Here is a 22,282-nt window from a genome sequence, read left to right on the forward strand (position 1 = left end):
ATAGGATGAGAGTGAGATGAGTAGATGAAAGTGAGATGAGAGGATGAGGATGAGATGAGAGGATGAGGATGAGATAAGAGGATGAGTGTGAGATGAGAGGATGAGTGTGAGATGGGAGGATGTGTGAGATGAGAGGATGAGGGTGAGATTGAATTATGAATGTGACAATGAGAAGGTGAGATGGGAGGATAAGTCAAGAGGATGAGTGTGAGATGACTGGATGAGACACGAAAGAATGAGTGTGAGATGAGAGGATGAGAGTGAGAGAGGTGTTTATGGATAAAGAAGGAGAGGAGCAGTGAGAGGAGTAAACGCCTGTCAGAGTATCAGACCACAGAGTTCTGCTGAGAGAATGAGTGTGAAATGAGAGGAAGAGTGTGAGATGAAAGGATGAGTGCAAGGGAGGAGAGGAGCAGGAGGAGAGATGCTGCTGTCTGCCAGAGTGTGTCAAAGTGTCTAACTGAGAGACTGAGTTATGCTGAGGGGAGCCTCTAATCCCAAACTCCCCACCCCAGGATTAACACTGGATTAGCCTGTGACACACTGGCTCCGGCAACCTGGCACACACACACGGAACACACACATACACACACACACACATAGAGACTAATACGCTCTCTTTCTTTCTTTCTTTCTCTTTCTCTCTCTCATACACACACACACAACCACACACACACACACACACACACTCACACACACACACACACACTCGGAGGGAGAGAGAGGCACAAACACACTCAAGGGTTGCTGTTGTGTTGGCATGAAGCCTCTCCTTTGAGAAGCATGTGGAGAAGACATCAGACTCTGGGTCTGTGCCAGTTGTCGTCAGACAGAGTCCCGCGTCATGTCGCAATGCCAGCACACGTCTGCGCCTCGTTTAGCCGCTGTGCAATATTAATTAGAGGGGTCATCGATCACTACTCCTCCTGCGTCTCATCCCATCTTCTCTCCTCCACCCCTCTTCTGTCATCCTCAACCCTTTCTTCATTTCCCCCCATCTTCTCTTCTATTACTCTCGCTTTCTGGCTTTTTTTTAACCTCTTTACTTCATTCCAAGTACACTCTCTCGTTTTGTTTTTTCATACATCATACTTTGTTTTGTTTTCTCATTTCTTCTCCCCTGCTTTTCCTCCACTCTTTCCTCTACATCTCCCATCCACTCTAGACCTGTTGAACCTCCTAGCTCTCTTTTTCTCTTTCTCTTTTTCCCTCCTTTCTTTCTTTTTCCCTTCTTTCTCTTTTTCTCCTCTTTCCCAACCCGCCTGTCACCCACCCACCCCCCCCCCCCCCCCCCCCCTCTGTTTGTGGTCTTCTCGCCTCTCCTCTGGCAGAGATGATTGTTTCTGTGACACATCTGTGACACATACACCCAAAGGGAGATCGAAAGAGGGGGGGTGGGGGGGGGGGGGGGACAATGCATGCGAAGCGCTCTCAGTTCACCACATATAATGAAAACCACACGCGTAATTAAAAACACTTTCTGCTTCTAAATCTTTTACTCTTTTTTGTATTGGTGTCTTGTTGGGTGTGACCATTTGGTGTCATGCCTTCTCTAAATCTGAAAACACACACACATAAACACACACAAACACACATACACACATAGACACACACACATGCACACACACACACACACACACACACACACACACACACACACACACACAGCACACAGAGAGAGACACACATACACACACACACACACACACAGCACAGAGAGAGAGAGAGAGAGACACACACACACACACACACACACACACACAGCACACAGAGAGACAGACACACACACAGCACTTCAAGCCCAACTGCATCTCCATCTTTCATATAGAAGCTGGACCGGGCCAACCCAGAACAGGGCGGTTCTGGATGAGTTCTGGTGTGGATCTGTTCTCTGTTCTGCCTCCTGACTTCTGGTCTGTGTCCCTGAGCTTGTAAATCTGCCATGAGACAGAGAGAGAGAGATAGAGAGAGAGAGAGAGAGAGAGAGAGAAAGAGAGATGTCGTCCCTGACGACTTAACGTGATATTGTTATAAATACACTCAGCTGGGGTTTGTTTCCTTCGCTGTTGGAATCCAGTGTGGATTCAGCAGAGGTGGCGTCCAACTCAAACAGGCTCTTATCAACACCATTAGTCTTATTAGATTAGATTTAGTTCATAGGTGATGGAGAGGTGTGTGTGTGTGTAGGGGGTGAGGTTGAGTGCTCTCATGTGTGAGGCTGGGTCCTTTGAAGGTGATACAGCAGTTCTTTAGCTTTTTTAGCTGTGTTAGCGTTAGCTCGGCTGCCAGGAGTCAGAACAGAGGGTGTGAGTTTGAGCCAGGAGCGGCCACTGACGCACCCAGGATAAATGTTTGCTCGGGCAGGGACACAGGCACTGGCCCTTACACACACACACACACAAACACACACACACACACACACATATGAACACACACACACACACACATACACATTCACACACACACACACACACACTCACACACTCTCTCTCTCACACACACACACACACACACACACACACACACACACACACACACACACACACACACACACACACATACATATACATGCACATACACAAACACACACACATGCAAACACACACCATGGCTGGATTCTGCATTCCCATGTTGCTATGCTTGGATGTAAAACTGTGCGGCTTCCTTCCTCCACATCCGTCACTCACTTAGCTCATTTACACTAATGTCTGTATCATTACTATTGTTATTATATGCATTTATTTCATGGTCTCACGGTAAGCTATGTTTGTCTTGACCCTGAGACTGGCATTGGAGACCGGCACACTCTCCACGTTGGACTCTGTTCTCTCCTGTGCTTCTTCAAAGCCGACCGTGGCTCTGGACCCCACACACAGAGCGCCTGAATCTGGACCACGTCCAGTCAAGTCAGGTCAGATCAGATCAGGTCAGGTCAGTAAGCTATTAGCTGTCATTTCCACATATTCATGTGTTGTACAGAATCAGAATCAGGTGGACATAATTGCATATCCATATTTATATTTACCCAGCTTAATGTGAACTGGGCCTCAGTTTTACAAGGACCACAGTGCCACACAGAACACATAACTATATATAACAAGCAGGCCCCAAAACAGAAAAAGTTGGGACATTGTGCAAAATGTAAATAAAAACAGAATGTGATAATATACAAGTCTCGTAAACCCATATTTAGCAGCAAAAAGGACAACATATCAAATGTTGAAAATGAAAATTTGGACTATTTCATGGAAAATATATGTTAATTTTGAGTTTGGTGCCAGCAACATGTTTCAAAAAAAGTTGGGACGGGAGCATGTTTACCACTGTGCTGCTTCACCTCTTCATTTAACACAATTCTGTAAATGTTTATGAACTGAGGAGACCATTTGCTACAGTTTTGAGAATGAAATGTTGTCCCATTACTCCCCGATATAGGATTTCAGTTGCTCAACAGTATGGGGTATTCTTAGTCATGTTTTTCATTCCATTATGCACCTAATTTGACAAATCTGGACTGCAGACAGTCCATATTAGCACCTGGACTCTTCCTCTATGAAGAAACACTATTTAGATATGTGCAGAATTCATTTTGGCATTGTTTTCCTGAAATATTCAAGATAGTCACTGGAAAAGACATTGCCTGGATGGCAGTATGTTGCTCAGAACCTGTATACATCATCAGAATTGATTGTGAACCTGTATACATCATCAGAATTGATTGTGCTTTGCCAAATGTGCAAGATGCCCATGCTGTAGGCACTAATGCCCCACACCGTCATAGATGTTTTGTTTGGAACTGAGCACTAAAACAAGTTGGATAGGTTGGATACATGGATAGGCCTCTCCTCTTAAACCCAGATGAATCCATGATTTCCAAAAAGAATGGCAAACTTTGATTGGTCTAACCACAGGACCTTTTTCCATGTTACCTCAGTCCGTTTTAAACAAGCTCAGGCCCAGATAAGAGGGTGGTATTTTCTGTATCATGTCTCAATACAATTTTAGCTTTTACAATGTTGGCTGCAGTTTTTGCATTGAGTATCAAACTGTGCACATAGACAATGGTTATCAGAGGTTTTCCTGAGCCTATACAATGACAGGTCTGGAAACAGGTCTTGTGTTGATGCAATGCCATCTGAGATCCAAAAGACCACGGCCATCCAATGTGTTTTTCAGCTCTTTCCCTTGTTTGCAAAGATTTCTCTGGATTCTCTGAATGTTTTAATAATATTATATCCTGTAGATGATTAACTCCCCAAATATGTCACAATTTCATGTTAAGAAGCATTCAAATGACATTGTTTCATCATTTGTTCGCACAAGTTCACGCAGAGTGATGAATACCCCTACATCTTTACTTCTAAGAGACCTTACCTCTCTGGGATGCTCTTTTTCATACAATCGTGTTGCCACTTACCCTAATTAGTTGTGAAACATTCTTCCTTTTGTTTTCTCTCTCATTACACAACTTTTCCAGCATTTTGTTACCCCGTCCCAACTTGTTACTGTTATCAAAGTCGAAATTAACATATATTTTCCATGAAATAGTCAAATTTGTCATTTTCAAGAGTTTAAGAGATTTGCAAATTATTACATTCTGTTTTTATTCACATTTTACACAATGTCCCAACTTTTTCTGTTTTGGGGTTGTACATACTACTGGATGAAATAATATGCAAAAATTGTCAATATATACATATTGTATATATATATATATATATATGCACAAAAATAGCATTTATTGTAGGTGAGCTAATAGAGGCTGATTCTGATTCTGGATCATATCCGGTTCTGTTACCATGCCAGTTGCTGACCAGAGTCTGGACCCGCTGCTCTATTCCGGTTCTAGACCCACTGTTGTATTCCTACAGAGCCAGCCGGTTCTGGATTTGATTCTTGTGGAAGACACTGTAAATAAGTGATAATATGCTTTTTCATGTGTTCTCATCGAGTTCTGGTAGCTGGTCTTTATGTTGTCAGCAGCCTCACTGGTGAGGCTCCTGTAGCTCTGCTCTGCTAACAGAGGTTGATTCAGAGCCAGATATCGGCCAGATTGGAGCCAAATCAGAGCCGGATCTCTTTCCAGAGTTTATCTGGATCCACTGCTGTACTTTTGGCAGGGCCTGAGGTTTTGGCCATGGCTCCTGCAGCGGATAAATAAGTGATGATATGTTTGCCCTGGCTGTGGTGGACACACATCAGAGGATGCGTGCCCGCTGTCTGCCGGGCGAGCGTAGAGACTTAGCCACCCCGCCAGACTCAGCCGGGCCGCTTGAACTGTCTGAACCACCAGAGCCGACCACATCCAGGACGACTGAAATAGAGCTAACCCAAACATAGATAGCCTATCGTGGCCACATCTCATCCCTGGGAAGCCTGCGTCTCTGCCACACAGCCCCAACCAGAGAGAGGAAGAAAGGAGACTCCAAGACCAACGAGAGATGAGATGCACTCAGAAATCAGTCTCATACTTGGCGCACCCTAGAATGCAAGCAGTCCTCTCTAGGGTCCTCATGGTATATATTTCATCATCAGAGGGTCAAGAGGGTCAGATCTCTGCTGCCAGACAGGGTGGAGTGGAGGGAGGGATACAAGTGGCAGAGACACAGGCTGAGCAGAGGAGCTTCAGTGACTCCCCAAAAAGAACGTAAATGAACACACACACACACACATACACACACACACTCTAATAAAATCTCTCTCTCACACACACACACACACACACACACACACACGTTCACACACACATAATCACATTCACACACACACACACACACACACACACACACACACACACATACACACACACACACACACACACACACACACACACACACACACATTGCTCAAAGTAAATCCTGTTGATCACATAGCCACTCATGCCGTCACAAATCCTTCTCCTCATCCGAGTGTGTGATCCAGATCCGGATCCTCTGCGTTCCTGAATCTGGGAAAAGCCACAGTGAGGGGTTTGGAGGCGATCAAGGGTGCTGGAACCTGCCGACCATGACCACCGGATTACAATCAGCCATAGAGGAAATACCATGGCAACGACGCCCCCGGCAACAGGGCAGGAAGGGATATCCTCTATGTGTGGTGCTGAAAAACACACACACACACTCAAACATGTACACATATGTACAATACACACATATACACAGACACACACACACACACACACACACACACACACACACACACACACACAAACATGAGCGCACACAGACACACACACTCAAAAAAGTACACAAATGTACAATACACACATATACATATACAAACACAAGCACACACACACACACACACACATACTGTAGACCCTGCTCCCCAACAATGAAACTAATCAGAGCGGTCCTGAAGGCATGGCTGACTGGGAACTACGGCTCCCTGCTCAGGGACACACAGAGCAGGTGGATGAGGCCAAGAGGGGTTCCGCTGGAGGAAACAATTGCTATGTAACTTGATGCCACACATACATACACCTACATAAACACACACACACACACACACACACACACACACACACACACACACACACACTGTTACATGGCCTTGAGTTTTCCCCTGTTGTTGTGTGACGCTGTGTGTTCTCTTGTGTGTCACTGCCTGTAATTGTGTGCAGGTGTCCCTGATTCCGTACTGACGAAGGGGGTTGGACCTGCCTTTAAAAGCCGCCCGCTCCATCATGGCTGCAGCTCATTCCCCCTGACACTGCAGTTTTTTGCATAGGCGTTTAAAATCTGATACGGGGCAACTATCTATACAGCTTTGCTGTTTTGTTTTTTCGTTCCTATTTTTGGTAAATTATCTTGTAAATACTCGTGAGTGCCTGGTGACGGGACGGTGAATTTTGTTTTACTTTTGCACCTCAGAATAGGTCACGGCAGCGCCGCAGGAAGCTTGCGGAAGACTCACCTGCATTTTTCTTTTCGAGAAGGTCAGGTAGTTTTTTTGTGAATGTTTATTAGAGAAGGTAGTTTGACAGGGCCTGTTTTGTTTGTCATTACCAACTGAAGTCAAGCTAACATTGCTGTTTGACGGTTTTTACCGTCCGAAAATAAATAATGTTTATATTTTTGTAACTCCGACTCCTGGGACTTTCTTATGTTGTGTACCCATTTTTAATTATGGGTACACACACACACACACACACACACACACACACACACACACATAGGGAATCATGCCAAACATACATTCAAACAGTCCCTGACACATGAGTCACCCACATAATGGGTTGATGTATATTTGTTTATAGTGTGGATTAGTGACAAACTAATGGCTGAATTGTGCTGTGTGTGTGTGTGTGTATGTATGTGTTTGTGTGTGTTTGTGTGTGTGTGAGTGTGAGTGTGTGTGTATGTGTGTGTAGTGAGAGAGAGAAGTGCATGCATGTGTGTGTAGCCTATGTGAGGTGTGCATGTGAGGTGTGTGTGTGTGTGTGTGTGTGTTAGTGAGCATTAGTGGGGTTAGTCTTGGTGTTTGGACACACTTGAGGCATAACCGGATCACAGTGAGAATGCCCGAGCTCAAAGCTCCTGAGTGTCAAAGGTCAAAAGGTCAAACACACAGGGTCAGGAGGAGAGGTCGGAGTACTCATTACAGGAACAACACAGGGACACCCACAAAGACACACATGCATACACACACACACACACACACACAATACACACTTCAGTATTCGCAGTTTCTTCTACTGCCATCCCCACACCACATCTCTCTCTCTCACTCTCTCACTCTCTCTTTTTCTCTCTCTTTCTTTCTCTCTCATCATCAGTGCTTTGATCTCTCAGCTCTGTTTTCACACAGGTGTTCCTGATCTCATCTGAGACTAATAGTTTCACACATTTCTGCACCCTTACACATGTGCTGGTGCTTGTCCTCTCTTCCTTTATTCCTCACTCACACACACACACACACACACACACACACACAGTCACACACACACACACACACACACACACAAGCATATGCAGACTGCGTGCATCTGACCTTGAGTGTGTAAGCAGAAATATGTGGACATGTGAAAGAGACAGATAAAAAGAAAGTAAAAATGTTTGTGCATGTGTTTCTGTTAGTGTGTGTGTGTGTGTGTGTGTGTGTATGTGAGAGAGGGAGAGAGAGAGACTCTCTCCGTGTGTGTGCATGTGTGTGTGTGAGCATATGTGAGCATCTTTCTCACACTCACTCTCTCCATGAGAGTGGGCTCAAGCTGGTCTGGTGTGGGAGTCTCCGTTGATAAGATCAACAAAACCTCACATCACAAGGAGACTTCCCCAGTGTGTGTGTGTGTGTGTGTGTGTGTGTGTGTGTGTGTGTGTGTGTGTGTGTGTGAGAGAGAGAGAGAGTGAGGCAAAGTAAGAGAAAAAAAGAGATATTTCCCAGACCCTTTCATATCAGGAGAATGTACTATCAGCAGCAACCACTGTGTGCCTATCTGTGTGACGACTACAGTGTGTGTGTGTGTGTGTGTGTGTGTGTGTGTGTGTGTGTGTGTGTGTGTGTGTGTGCACATTGGTGTGGGAAACTGTCAGGAAGGGCTGCCTTATGTTAGCCTCCAGCCACCAGAAGGACGAACCATGCACTGGTTCACAAACTCTCTGTAACTTTCCTGGTTCCTGGACCCAAAGGTGTTTCTGAAGCCATGTTCTGGAACCCTTTAGTCCAATTTACTACAGAATGTCTTCTGACGTTTTCTTACCAACCACCACTAATTCCGATAAGTTCCACTCTAGTGGATTTAGCAAGAGAGTGTGTGTGGTGTCTGTGCAAGAGAGAGAGAGCAAACATGAGCAAACATGAACAAACATGATGGCGAAAGAGAGTGAGAAAGTGTGTGTGTGTGTGTGTGTGTGTGTGTGTGTGTGTGTGTGTGTGTGTGTTTGTGTGTGTGTGTCTGTGTGTGTGTTTGTGTGTGTGTGTGTATGTGTGTGTGTGTGTGTGTGTGTGTGTGTGTGTGTGTGTGTGTGTGTGTGTGTGTGTGTTTGTGTGTGTGTCTGTGTGTGGGTGTGCATCCTTGGCTGAGGCCCATCTTTGAGGGTTGGTGTTGTTTTTACTGAAGAAAGATGTTTGTTAGAACAATAGTCACTTTGAAAGAAACAGAGCTGAATGATGTCACCGCAGTGTTTGAAGCCACATCCAAGTCCCCCCACCTCACACACACACACACAATTTATCTCATAAATACATTACACAAACACTCTCTCTCTCTCTCACACACACACACACACACACACACACACACACACTTTTTTCTCACAATCTCTCACTCACTCTAGTTCAATGTCTTTTACTCATATATTTCTAAATATTTCATTTGTTTTTCTCTCATTCTTTCTTCCCCCATACACTGTGTCTCTTTCCTCACTTCACCCCTCCTTTCCTTCAGACAAGAAAGAAACTGTACTACATTGGCAACCACTGAATTCTGAAAAATTACTCTAGAGAGCAATCAACTTACAACTCATTCAAAACAAACTCATACGGTAACTAATCCAAGACAAACTCACAACTAACCCAAAACAAACTCACTGACCCAGAAGCATGTCAACTGACCCAACACAAACTGACTACCACATCTTTTCCTGTGGACAACAAGCCCACGATCAACTCAAACACTGCCTATGACGCCAACTAACTGCCAACGCACAACCAGCCCAAGACCAGCTCACCACCAAAAGCCCACAGCTAGCTCAGTGCCAGCCACCAACCCCAGGCACCTCATGCCTATCCCACTCAGTGAAAACACAGCCTGCTTATGCCAACCTTTGAAACTCTATCATGCCCAAATCTCTCTCTCTCTCTCTCTCTCTCCTCTCTCTCTCTCTCTCTCTCTCTCACACACACACACTCACACACACACACACACTCACATAGTGGAGGCTAAATGCAAGTAAACACAGTTTATCCACCTCTGAAATTTCAGAAATAAAGTTTATCCACCTCTCAAAAGAGTTTATTCACCAATTGCAACTTTTTACATTCAAAAATCACACTGTATTGTCCACATTTACAATATGTACACACTCATCAACACTGGACAATAACTTCCACTAGGCCTATCATTAAAAATCAGATACCGCATGGCGCAGTTCACCTCACTGTGATCACAGAATTCATAGTTTACCCACCTCTTATTTTACCACGACATCGCTGCGTGCACACACACACACACACACACACACACACACACACACACCACAGATCACACAAACACAGAATTGATTATACTGTACATACCCTGCTAACATACACTCTCCTATAACAGCCAACACACACATGCACACACACATCCAACTGCAGTGCCCACAATATGCCCAGTGCTTATTTCCAGTTGCAGTTGGGAGCTGATCTACACACAGTGAGCAGCTACTTGATCCACCTGATTGTAAGAAACATTTCTGTCCATCAGACTTGACTAAATATGTTGTGAAAAACAAACAGCAATAAAGAAAGAACTGACCAACTAACAAACAAAGAGTTGCATTTGCTGTACTTGCTTATTACTGTAAGATCTGCACCAATGTTGCATGGTGTATCCTACTCTAAAACCATCACTCTAATTTAGTGACCCTCAAGACCTCTGGTTCAGATATTCTGCAGTGTTTGATGTTTGGATGCTTTCAGTACACTTTTAAGTTAAGTTAAAACGATGCCAAAATGCCGGTGACACAAAACAGAATAACTATTATCCAAGGACAAGCCCCAACACGATGGGCTGTAACCATTTACTGCGGGAATCAGATCCAGTTTCATCTGCCGGAGTTTCAGATTGGGCCGCGGCAGTGGAAATCTACCGTGGGGCTTTGAGTCCACACCCCCTCGCTCCTCCTCACAAACTCCGCTAGCAGGTCCTCCCCTCGCCAGTGAGTGCGACCCAGCGGCAAACAACACAGGCTGGCGTAGAAACTTTCTCAACCTCCCTGCCGCACGCATGAAAACAAATGCCGAGTTTTGGATCAAGTTAAAGTGGACTACGTGTACAGGGACCGCGTACTGTAACGGGAGAGACCGCGAAAAGATTGACAGAGACTGGGGAAGGTTGCTGGCAAGTTAGTCTCTGTTTTGGAATGCAGGTCGTACTTGAACTTGGGTTGTTTCGGCTATCATTTGCACCTTCTCAACAATGTGAACCCCGCGCAGCGCAACACCAGCAAGCAGCATTTGGTCTTTGGATGCTCCTATCACGTGTGCAGAGAAGTAGCGCTCGTTAATTGATCTACAGAGGCGGCGACGCCACCGTATGTAACGGGTCAACACTACGAGCATGGACTACCTGATTCCAGCCGGGCTGCAAGGGTCATTCCAACCACGCATAACTATGGCCGCGTTCGCTCCTCTGATTTTTCTCACTGTTCTCTCTCGTGAGTATAGACTGTAGAGTTCAAAAGCAAAGTAGTCTATCTGTTGTAATTTCGTGTCTATGTCTGCATGAAATTGCAACTTATTAGATGCATGCCTGTTTTCCGCATGCCTGTTTTCCGTTAGCCAGGTGATATGATTCCCTTCTGCAGGTGAACTCACGCATGGTCTCCAACTACACACATGCATACCTGTATAACTGAATGATCCTACGAGTTAGGCTACATCCATTTTGTCAAAGAGATCCACTTAATTAAATGAGTTGGCACAGAGTTATGTAGGCTATTTCTAATTGAAATTGCATTTTATATTATGAGTAGGCTATAGCAGATAATTTAAATATGCGTGTAACTTTAATTTAGTGTAAAACTAAAAAGCGCAAACCTTTCATTTGAATTGCGCTGAACAATCTTCAACACCCTTTTTAAACACAAACTAGGCCTATTTTGTGGTATGTAGGCCTATAGCCGAATTATTTTCCCTTGAAATGTTACTGAGATTTAATTTTATAGAGGCTGTTAAATATGATTGTGGGTTATTTTAAAAAATGTAAGATGTGGTGGTCATAGCTTTGATTCCCTGTAAACTCATGTGTTAGCAGCCATTACAGTCTACATAACAATTTGAATGAAGATTAGGCTACAAAGAATTAATTACATGTGTGTTTAGACTATCATCCATTTAGGAGTATAGGTTACAGTTCTTCATAAAAGAGAGAGAGAGAGTTGGACAGAGAGATAGAAGAAGAAAAACGCAGGCTGGCGGCAACAAGAAAGATGAAAGCAATGTTAGTGGGACTTTGGCCCACTTAAACTTTCATTCAAACGGCTCTTGTGCGGCAGCGGAAGGGCCGATGAGCCGGTCTGTTGACCCGTTCCATCTGGTCCAGCGCCGACAAGGGCCAGCGTCTTTGGCCGCCACCTCAAATAATGAGCCAGGGAGACGGTAGATAAAAAGGATATTTTGAAATCCACTTTCTCGCCAGTGTGTTTAGGCGAATGTGCAACGTTCAATTAAGCCTCGCGTTATTGCTGCCTTTCCGAGCGGTAGTAAAAATTGAACGTCAGGGCACTGTTGCAAATCTCTGAGGAACTCTGCGGCGAAGCCACACCACCGGTGAAGAGAGTCTCACGTGGGGCCGCGGTAAAGTTGCCCTCATAACCCAGCAAAACTTTACGCCAGACCTACACTATACCACACACACACACACACACGCACACACCAAGCTCTCAGCGCCATGACTGATTGATTGGGAGAGACACAAAGACGGCATTGTTTTGGATCTGATAAAAAGGGGTCCATTGCTGCTTCCACTTATTATTTTTCAAACTTTGGATGTCAAGTCAGAGCGGAAGTATATTGAATCTGTCCCTCTTAGACATTTAGTTGTTAATAACATAAAATTGGATTTGTTTGAAAAAGGATATAAACGTGATTCTAACCCACTGAACGATTCAAAGGCTTCATCATCAAGTACATTCCTCATCTTCAGCGCCAGCGGTGGTTAGTCGCACACTGGCACTGACCTCCATCAACGCCGCAATAATCATGATAATAGCTGGAGCAAAGCGCGACCCTCGAGGCTTCTGGCAGCGCTACGCCGCTATGAGGGCATCTGGTAAAAGCCTTAAGAGGCCCCTCCAGAAAGAGTGTCGCCGTCGTTAGTGGCGCTGCCTGCCCTGCAATGGTTTTTCTTCCGTCTCCAGAAGGCGCGTCTGGAGGTTCTACACTGGCCCAGGCTCCAAGAGAGCGTTAGCTCACCGATGGCCCGCCGCCAGCTGGAGATGTTCTCGGCGGTCGCTTGGAGCTCAGAGCTCGGGGAGCCGTGGGCGCTTTGATTTGCAGCGCAAGGACAGACTTGGGAACGCGGCAGAGCTCAGCCCCGTAGGTTACTTCAGTGCAACAACTATAGGCCTACTCAGCCACTTTGCGCTAAGGATGCAGGCGCACAATGTGTGTGTGTGTGTGTGTGTGTGTGTGTGTGAGAGAGAGAGAGAGAGAGAGAGAGAGAGATCATTTATTTTAACCCTTGTAAGGTGTTCATATTTTTGTTACACAGCCAATGTTCCCGGGTCTGGACCCACCACATTATTAGGCTTTTAAATCAATACAGCCATAACAATTTATGCAAAAATACTTATGATTTGACTTATGATCTTATACAGATGTTTACTTTAGCTCAATGACCAATGATATAAACATCATGTATGTTTCATAGTTGGCATTTACCCCTTTGAGATCACATTTATGATCATATGGTCATTTTCGTTTTTTGTGAGAAAATTCCATAAGAAATAGAAACAAGATTTTTCATAATTGTTGGTGCTTATTTCTTGGAACTTAATCAGAAAAGGTGAAAGTGCTTGAAATGTAACAATTTTGTAACTTTGTGGGAATAGCAGGTGCACACAGACACACATAGACGCACAGACACACACAGAGATGCACAGAGACACATACACACACACACACATACACACACCGACACACACATAGCAGGCCCAGCCAAGTTATTTTTTATGTTCTTCACAGAAAATGAGCCAAGGCCAATGAGTTTGAGTTAGAAGAAATATTAAATAAGTTGGTTTTATAATGGACCTTGGATATTCGACACATTCGAAAAATCTATTTAGCACTGACTATGAGGGTCGAGTTTGTGTCAAACCAACTTTAATATGTTTAAACAAGACCTGCCTATATTACACAAAGCTTATTTTGTTTAAAAAAAACCCATGTTTTGATTTTATGAAATTTTTATGCTGATAAAAGATTTCAATCTATTATGCAGCTTCACCTTTTGACTTACAGTACCCATACTAAAACACATCTCCTGAACTCGGCTTACTGCCCTTTCTAGTACACAAAGCTTCTTTTTCCCTAAAACCTACTCTTTGATTTTATACAATTTTTTAATGTTAAATGTTTCAAATCTATTATGCAGCTTGCCCTTTTGACCTACCCATGTCAAAACACATCTGTTGAACTCGGATTACTGCTCTATAGTACACAAAGCTTCTTTTTCCCAAAAACCCATTCTTTGATTTTATAAATATTTTTTAATGTAAAAAAATGCTTTAAATGCTTTAAATCTATATGTGGCTTGACCTTTTGACCTACCCATGTCAAAACACATCTGCTGCACTCAGCTAACTGCCCTACATAGCACACAAAGCTTCTTTTTTTTTTCAAAAACTCACTCTTTGATTTTATATAAATGTTTTACTATTTTTTATCAGCATAAAAGATGGGGGTTTTGACAAAAGAAGCTTTGTGCAATATAGGCAGGCCTTGTTTAAACATATTAAAGTTGGTTTGACACAAACTCGACCCTCGTAGTTAGTGCTGAATAGATTTTTCGAATGTGTCGAATTTCCAACGTCCAATATAAAGCCAACTTTACCACGGTATTTAACGAATTAGAATAGGCTAGCCTATATTAGGCATTCCATAATGGATTTTATATAGACTAGCAACTAACGTGTCCTGTAAAACTCATTATGGGGATGCTATTCTTATTTGCTAAAATGTGAGGTGATTTTCAGTAGTGTAGCGTTGACGATCAGATGTGTCGTCTATTTTCTTGTCAGGCTGATTTGATGTCCCGCTCTGATCATTTTAACTTCGCTCACGGGGATAATTCGTCATCCTTGGAATGGCTAAATTCCGGTGTGGAGTATCAGACGGTGGGGGAGAGGAGTGGGTTTGTAATCTGCCCTTTAACGCACCTCTAGAGCCCTCAGCTGAGCGCAAGGGAAGTTTCCCAACGTTGTAAATTCCGCTTCGATTCACACAGAATACCCCCCTGTTATGACCTGACTCTTTAACCTCAACGGCGCATGCTATAGCCTACACTAGTGCGAACACGACATGTGCCTGTTATTAGAAGATGTGGTCAATGTGGACATCTATGGCAGGTCTAACTGGTATAGCCATGTGGTACCATGTCTCGTCTGGGTCTCACTATAGCTTAACGTACTAAAGTGATTTTCTTGTCCGAAAATATGACATCTAGGCTGCACTTCCTATCCCCCACACTTTTGTCTGAGGTTCCAGTCTCTTTTCCATAGGACTGAACAGTGCTTGCAGGTGCGCGCCCAGTGATTTGATACGAGAGCCACCGCTTTCAACAGTGCGCCGTTACTGACACCGGTTGAAGCTGGAGGATTATGTGCGATTTGTTGGGGGGAGATCGTTGTTCCTGCTCAGGTTGAAACAGATAATATTTGGCCACCCTAACTGGATCGGCTTTAGATAACAAGGCTGTAATAATTTCTTTTGGCACGTAAGACACACACTGTTGGAATCCACACATTGTCCCGACATTGGGTTTCTGTCAGACAAGCAAGCAAGACTTAGGAGATAATATATTTGAGCTAGATTTAGAGAGCTATTGACTGTTCTCAGAGAGAATTGAGTTCTCTAAGTTTCTGAAATGTGTGTTTTATCGGCTAAATGTGCGCTGAAAATCTCTTAGATAATTATTGAGCAGTAGGCTAGCTAAACCTAAACCATTTTTATATTGGATTATCTCTCTATTCAGTGCATGCTTGAAACGATTGAACATTCTATTACGGCAGGTCTAATGCACGTGGCTATGGAGACTCGGCTTCTCTCAGGACATCTCTCTGAAGTTAAAGGCAGTGGCTTCGCGTTTCAGGGATGATCTTCCAGTAATGTGCTGGCATTATGTAGACCTACTATAAATCCCGCCGTGGAATGCGGGAGGCCGCTCCCGTCGCCACCAGCGCTAGAATTCTTTAATTTCCGATATTTTATCCCCTAAATTCCTCCATTGTTGGTTGTTGGAGGTTTTGTCATTTTATGTGGTGACCTCAAGACGCCACGGGGAGCCTGCCAAGAACGGTCGATTTGTCATCCTGACAATGAGATGGTTTATGCTCTCAAAATACCATCACGAGTATAGGGACGTAAATGACAGGTTTGATAGGAGAGTGAATTGCTGTGGCGCCGCAATGCTGTGTCATTTTTCCTTTGTTTTTTGGGGGCGCAGATTATTGTGTGTCAGTGTCTGTAGCCGTTTAGGCCTACTCACCACTAAAAGGTATACCTAGGGGTCAGTATGTGTAACTTTCCACAATGTGTGTGTGTGTGTGTGTGTGTGCGCACGCTCGCTCGAGCGTGTGTAAGGGAGTATACTAAATGGAATACTATTTATTTATTTTTTTGTGTGGTGTGTTTGTGTGGAAGTGTTGTGTCCCAATCTCAGCACCATTCAATTGTATATCAGTCTGCTCTGATGTGGATGTTAATGTAGCCCTATAGTCTGGTGCATATCCGGGCAGATTCATATCCTGGCCTTGCTAGAGCCAACCACCATCTGAGAGCACCCCCCTCCAATCGACCTTGACCTGCCCTTGGCCTGTGTGCAGAGTCCCACAGTGAGTGGGAGGGTGGAGTGAGTCCTCCTGGGTGATATTGGCTCCAGGTCTCCCAGTGGGTCTGAGTGAGTCCTGGGTGATAGGGGCCCCAGGACTCTCTCTCTCTGTCCAGGTAATATGTGGTAGTGGGAGTTTGTGTCTCTGTTTTATACCTCTGTGTTATACCTGGGCTCCAAAATCTCTCTGTGTAACTAGGGCCCACATCACCCAGGGATCATTACCTCCCGGGCTTCATGTACTGTGTTGGGGAGTAACGGAATACATGTACTGATTACGTATTTAAAATACAAAATATGAGTTACTATATTAGTTACAATTTAAATGGATGGCACATTTTAAATCCTTATAACATGTAGGCCAAGGCTTTTCAAACTCCAATGCAAATATCTGTGTATACTTTGTTTGAGATTTGGTAGCCTTTTAGCCTTTGTACAGACAAGCACCTCTGTTAGGTTCTTTGACACAAGGACGGTAACAGAGTTTCATAACACATACTGTATATCAAACCATTCTCAATGTAAAGCAGGTTGTGTTGTTGACACTATGGGTCAACTTCACATAACCTCACATAACTGTTTCATCTACTGCTAACAAAATAAAATACTATGCTGATGTAATCCAAAGTATTCAAAATACGTTACTCACTTTGACTAATCTATTGGAATACGTTACGAAATACATTTTCCAAAGTGGAATACTTTTTAAAAGTAACCTTCCCAACACTGGCCGTGTGAGTGAGTGAGGGGGGGAGGGAGGGAGTGAGTGAGTGAGCCCTGGGTGATGAGGGCCCTGGCCAGTGTAATATGTGTGTCTGTGGCTCAGGCGATGATTGAGTAGTGCAGGACTTGTCCCGGTCAGCGGGTCAGAGGGCTGCAGCTCTAATGAAAGTGTCAGATTCAGACCCTCGTGCTGCGATAAGCATCATCAAAGCACCTACAGTCAGCTGCCTCATCAGCTGGAGAGAGAGAGAGTGAGAGAATGTGTGTGTGAATTAGAACGAGAGTGTGTGCAGATGTGTGTGAGGAGGTATATACATACATGTGTGTGTGTCTGGATATATGTGTGTGTGTGTGTGTGTGTCTGTGTGTCTGCATGTTGGTGTACTTGTGTGAGTGTGTCTGCTGGGGTCCAGTCCAAGGACGTTTTTTTTAATTGGCAGTGTACTGATTAAACTGGCAGACTTGTTCTCCTGTGCCGTGATGGCTGCTGGCAAAGAGCAGAGGTGTGATGTGCTGATGGGGGGTGGGGGGGTGGTCAGGGGGACTATGTGAGACGCGCCTGCCTGCTTGCCCATCTGCCTGACAGGAATGACACCCCAGGAATGCAGGAATGTCCTCCACACCACAGCCCTCCATAGCAGAGCCACGCAAGGGCAGGACAGGGGGCCAGGGGGGAGGATGGGGTATAACTAACTTCAACTAACACAGCACGATATGGGCTAATGGGCTTGGTTTAAGATGAGCTTTCATGTTTTCATGAGATTAACACTTCTCTTATTTAGCTTACACAGGCCGTGTTGGAAAAGTTTACAAAACCACCTGTGTGTGTGTGTCTGATCTCCCAGGCTGTGCTGAGGGCTCTCTTCACCCATTTGACCCGCGCTCCGGTGGCCTGACCCTGGGGAAAGGCATGGGCGGGTGGCCCCCCCTGGGGAAGGGGGTAGGGTGGCCCCCAAGGGACACACAGTGCCACCACATGCTCAAGCACCTGCACCACGGGGCCCGCATCACCGTGCAGATGCCCCCCAACATCGAGGGCCACTGGGTCTCCACCAGGTCAGTCTCCACAGACAGACAGACCGACAGATAGAGAATCAGTCAGTCAGGTTGACAGACAGACAGACGTGTTTATGGTATTCAGCAGATACTTTTATCCAAATCGACAACCTTAGATTAACAATTTACAGTAACTACATTTACATTTACACTAATTTACAGTGAAACAATTAAAAGAATAACAACAGTATTCATAATAACAATTACTATAGGCTATAACAAGTATGACTCAAATAAATTAAATAGTTAGACAGGTGACATATCTCTCAATGTAGTGCAGTGTTTCTCGTCATCATCACCATCATCATCTTAATTATTGTTTCTATCAATTCTTTGTCCATTTCTATGGCAGCTGTGAGGTGCGTCCGGGGCCGGAGTTTGTGACACGTTCCTACCGTTTCTACGGCAACCACACCTTCCATGTGCAACAGTTCTACTATGCAGACAACCACTGCACGACGCCCACACACACACTGGTGGCGCATGGCCGCCTGCGCCTCCGGCAGGCCTCGTGGATCGTGCGCGGCGGCACCGAGGCCGACTACACTCTGCACAGCCTGCGCCTGCTCTGCCACACGCCGGCTGCCGCCCGGGACCTCACAGAGCACCTCGGCCGCACCTGCCAGCACCACCGCCGCCGCCACAGCAGCAGCAGCAACACCAACAGCGACCCCGCACCGGAGCAGGAGCAGGAGGCCGGGCTGGAGCTGGACGAGGAAGTGGAGGAGGAGGAGGCAGGAGGAGAAGGAGGAGGTGGAGGAGGAGAAGGAGGGGGAGGGGTGGTGCGGGTGGAGCTGGCGCTGGGGGGCCGGGGGCTGGAGACGGGCGTGAGCTATGAGCTGTGGAGAAACAGCGATGGCGCTGAGTGCGCGCGCGGCCTGAACTTTGCCATGCACGAGCTACAGCTGCTCAGGCTGGAGAAGCAGTACCGCCACCACAACCTGGAGCAGCTGGTGGAGGAGCTCTTCCTGGGCGACATCCACACCGAGCCTGCCCAGAGGATGTACTACAGGCCGTCCAGCTACCAGCCAGCACTGCAGAACGCCAAGGTTAGACACTCTAGTGTGTGTGTGTGTGTGAGAGAGAGAGAGTAAGAGAGATATAGAGTTGACAGAGATTTACAAAAGGTACACTCAGGTTGTCCGGTGCTCAATTAGTACTACACTATATCCAGACCAGCGCTGAATCAGTACCACATCCAGCAAGATGTGTGTGTGTTTGTGTGTGTGTGTGTGTGTGTGTGTGTGTGTGTTAGGGCTGGGTGATAAGGTTATAAAACTCTCAATATGCTGAGGAGAAATGGCAATATACAATAATACAAGGTTAGCACATCATATTGTCATACATACCGTATTAGTAGTGTTCAGCTCACAGCTTTGCAAAAACTCCACATGGGCACCTTTTACCAAATGGAAAAACATGCAAATTGGGCTAAAAAGTTATGGATAAACATCACTCAACTATTGTCAATATTGCAGTATGAAAACGACATACAGTAGAAGAATGATTATGATATGATATGTGATAAGATATGACACAGCCCTAGTGTGTGTGTGTGTGTGTGTGTGTGTGTTTATGAGTAAGTGAGTGCAGTCATCCGTATGTGAGTGTGCAGCAGTGTGTATGTGTAGGAAGAGACACCCTGAGCTTAGACTATGTGTGAGAGTCAGTGTTTCTGTTCCGCATTGCTCTGCTCGAGTCTGCCGCTAGAAGGAAAACAAAACCACATGCCTGCTGGGAATTACAGGTCTCATCTCTCGATGTTACGGTGTGTGTTTGTGTTTGTGTGTGTGTGTGTGTGTGTTATATCTGAATACAACAATGCCAAAACAGGGACAATGGCTTTGCTGGAAAGTATAGTTTCTTGACAAAACATTCACATGAAATTACAGTATACCTGTAGGGAATTACAAGTCTTATCTATTCTTATAGTGTGTGTGTGTGTGTGTGTGTGTGTGTGCGTGTGTCTTGCGTGGGTAAGTGTATACGTACTAGGGGTGTAACTACACATATTCTTACCGGTACAAGGCTTTCCGTATAGCGCAGATATACCGGTACCAAATACAATATTGCAACCACAAGTTAGAACAGTTAGAGTAACCTGCAGCTCATCCACACCACTTTAGTCTCAGTCTGGTTGTCATTAGTAGAATTCAAGGTAGAAGTAATCACAGATCAGAGCTACTAACGCCAACACTCTATCTGTACACTATGTGTGTGTGTGTGCATGCGTGTAAGTGTGTGTGTAAATACACACATAATGCCTCCTGCAGGAATAACTGTAGTTTCTTCTTACAGGCACGCATACAGAAAACACACACACATACACACACACACACACACACACACACACACACACACACACACACACACACACACACACACACACACACACACACACACATACTCCAACTCACAGGAGAGGTGATTGTTGGGAGCAGCAGTTGCCTTGTGTGTGTGTGTGTGTGTGTCTGTGTGTGTGTCTGTGTGTCTGTGTGTGTCTGTGTGTGTCTTTGTGTGTAATCTGATAGAGGAGGCACTCTGAAGTGACTCAGGTCTCACCCATGAGCTTCAACTATAATCGACCGCACAAATAAACAGCTCTGACAAGCTCTGGATCTCACTATGTGTGTGTGTGTGTGTGTGTGTGTGTGTGTGTGTGTTTGTGTTTGTGTGTGTGTGGTGTGTGTTTGTGTAATGCACAGGGTGTGCCTGGCGAGATCTGCCAGGCAGCTGCCATCTAGAATTTTGTCTGAGTTCTTCCAAGGAACCTTTTAGAAATACTTTCTATATGGTTCTTCCAAGGAACCTTGGAGTGTCACAGCTGCAGCTGAGACCTGAGTTTAAATTAAGTGTTTGTGATACGAGGGAAGCATGGCAAATTCATTCCTCCTGAACTTCCTTTTAGAATGTCATTTCCTGCAGCTTGACATCTGTCCCTGGTATGATTGACTGACTGGAAGTAAACAGAAATGATAGACCCTCCTACACCTCACATTTATTGTCAACCACTTCGGACCAAAGCATCTGCTAAAACAATGCATTTACTGTAAGGGACGTAGGTCCACATTGACTGGCCAGGAAGCATCTCTGGGAGCAATCAACAGCGGTATTCCCAGAATTTTTGGAATCAATCAGGCAGCCTTATGAATTATTCTGTGAGAGAGCATGCATTCCTCCACTCAATCCATGCATGCCCTAGGCTGTATCGGGAAAGTCTCTCCCTCTCCCTCTCACCCTCTCTTTCTCTGTGGCTCTCTTACTTTCTCTCTCCCCCTTTTGCTCCTTCGCTTTCTCTCTCAGGTCTGTCTGTTTTCTCTCTCTCTCTCTCTGTCTGTCACTGTTCCCCACTTTTCTCATTTTCTCTCTCTCATCTCGGTTTGGAATGTCTGTCTGTCTGTACACACACATACACACACAATTGTGCATTCAGCTATTGAAATTGTATTTTTCTTTCAACTTGATTTTGCCCTGCACTGGAAAAACAGCCCTTTATCAGGGGCTCATGTAACCAGACACACTCCCAAACTGTGGACTTTGCATTGGCAATGAAGTAAAAAAAACACTTTATCATGCGCTCTGTTGAGTCAAAAACTGCTGCAAATGCTGCTTAACTGATTTGACTGACACCGCCACACTTGTTTTTAGTGACAGATATAGTTTTATTACTGTATTGCAGCCCCCTTTTTCATCACTCTTCTTTTTATCCCTTGGTGTCACCCCTTCCTACGTTTATCTCCTTTTTGT

At 45.0% G+C, this 22,282-nt stretch overlaps 1 protein-coding gene across 1 annotated transcript in view; it reads left to right on the forward strand.

The window, feature by feature from the left end:
- Window positions 1–10,844: 10,844 nt before the first annotated feature.
- LOC121712500 (protein APCDD1-like) overlaps window positions 10,845–22,282 on the forward strand; it is a 20,180-nt gene continuing 8,742 nt past the window's right edge. The window contains exons 1-4 of the mRNA XM_042096645.1: window positions 10,845–11,363; window positions 18,325–18,535; window positions 18,888–19,158; window positions 19,333–19,584. Of these exons, the coding sequence (XP_041952579.1) occupies window positions 11,267–11,363; window positions 18,325–18,535; window positions 18,888–19,158; window positions 19,333–19,584 (831 nt within the window). The 5' untranslated portion in view covers window positions 10,845–11,266. The remainder of the gene's footprint in view (window positions 11,364–18,324; window positions 18,536–18,887; window positions 19,159–19,332; window positions 19,585–22,282) is intronic.

Source organism: Alosa sapidissima, chromosome 1 (genome assembly GCF_018492685.1).
Source record: "Alosa sapidissima isolate fAloSap1 chromosome 1, fAloSap1.pri, whole genome shotgun sequence".
In the NCBI taxonomy this organism is placed as follows: Eukaryota; Metazoa; Chordata; class Actinopteri; order Clupeiformes; family Clupeidae; genus Alosa; species Alosa sapidissima.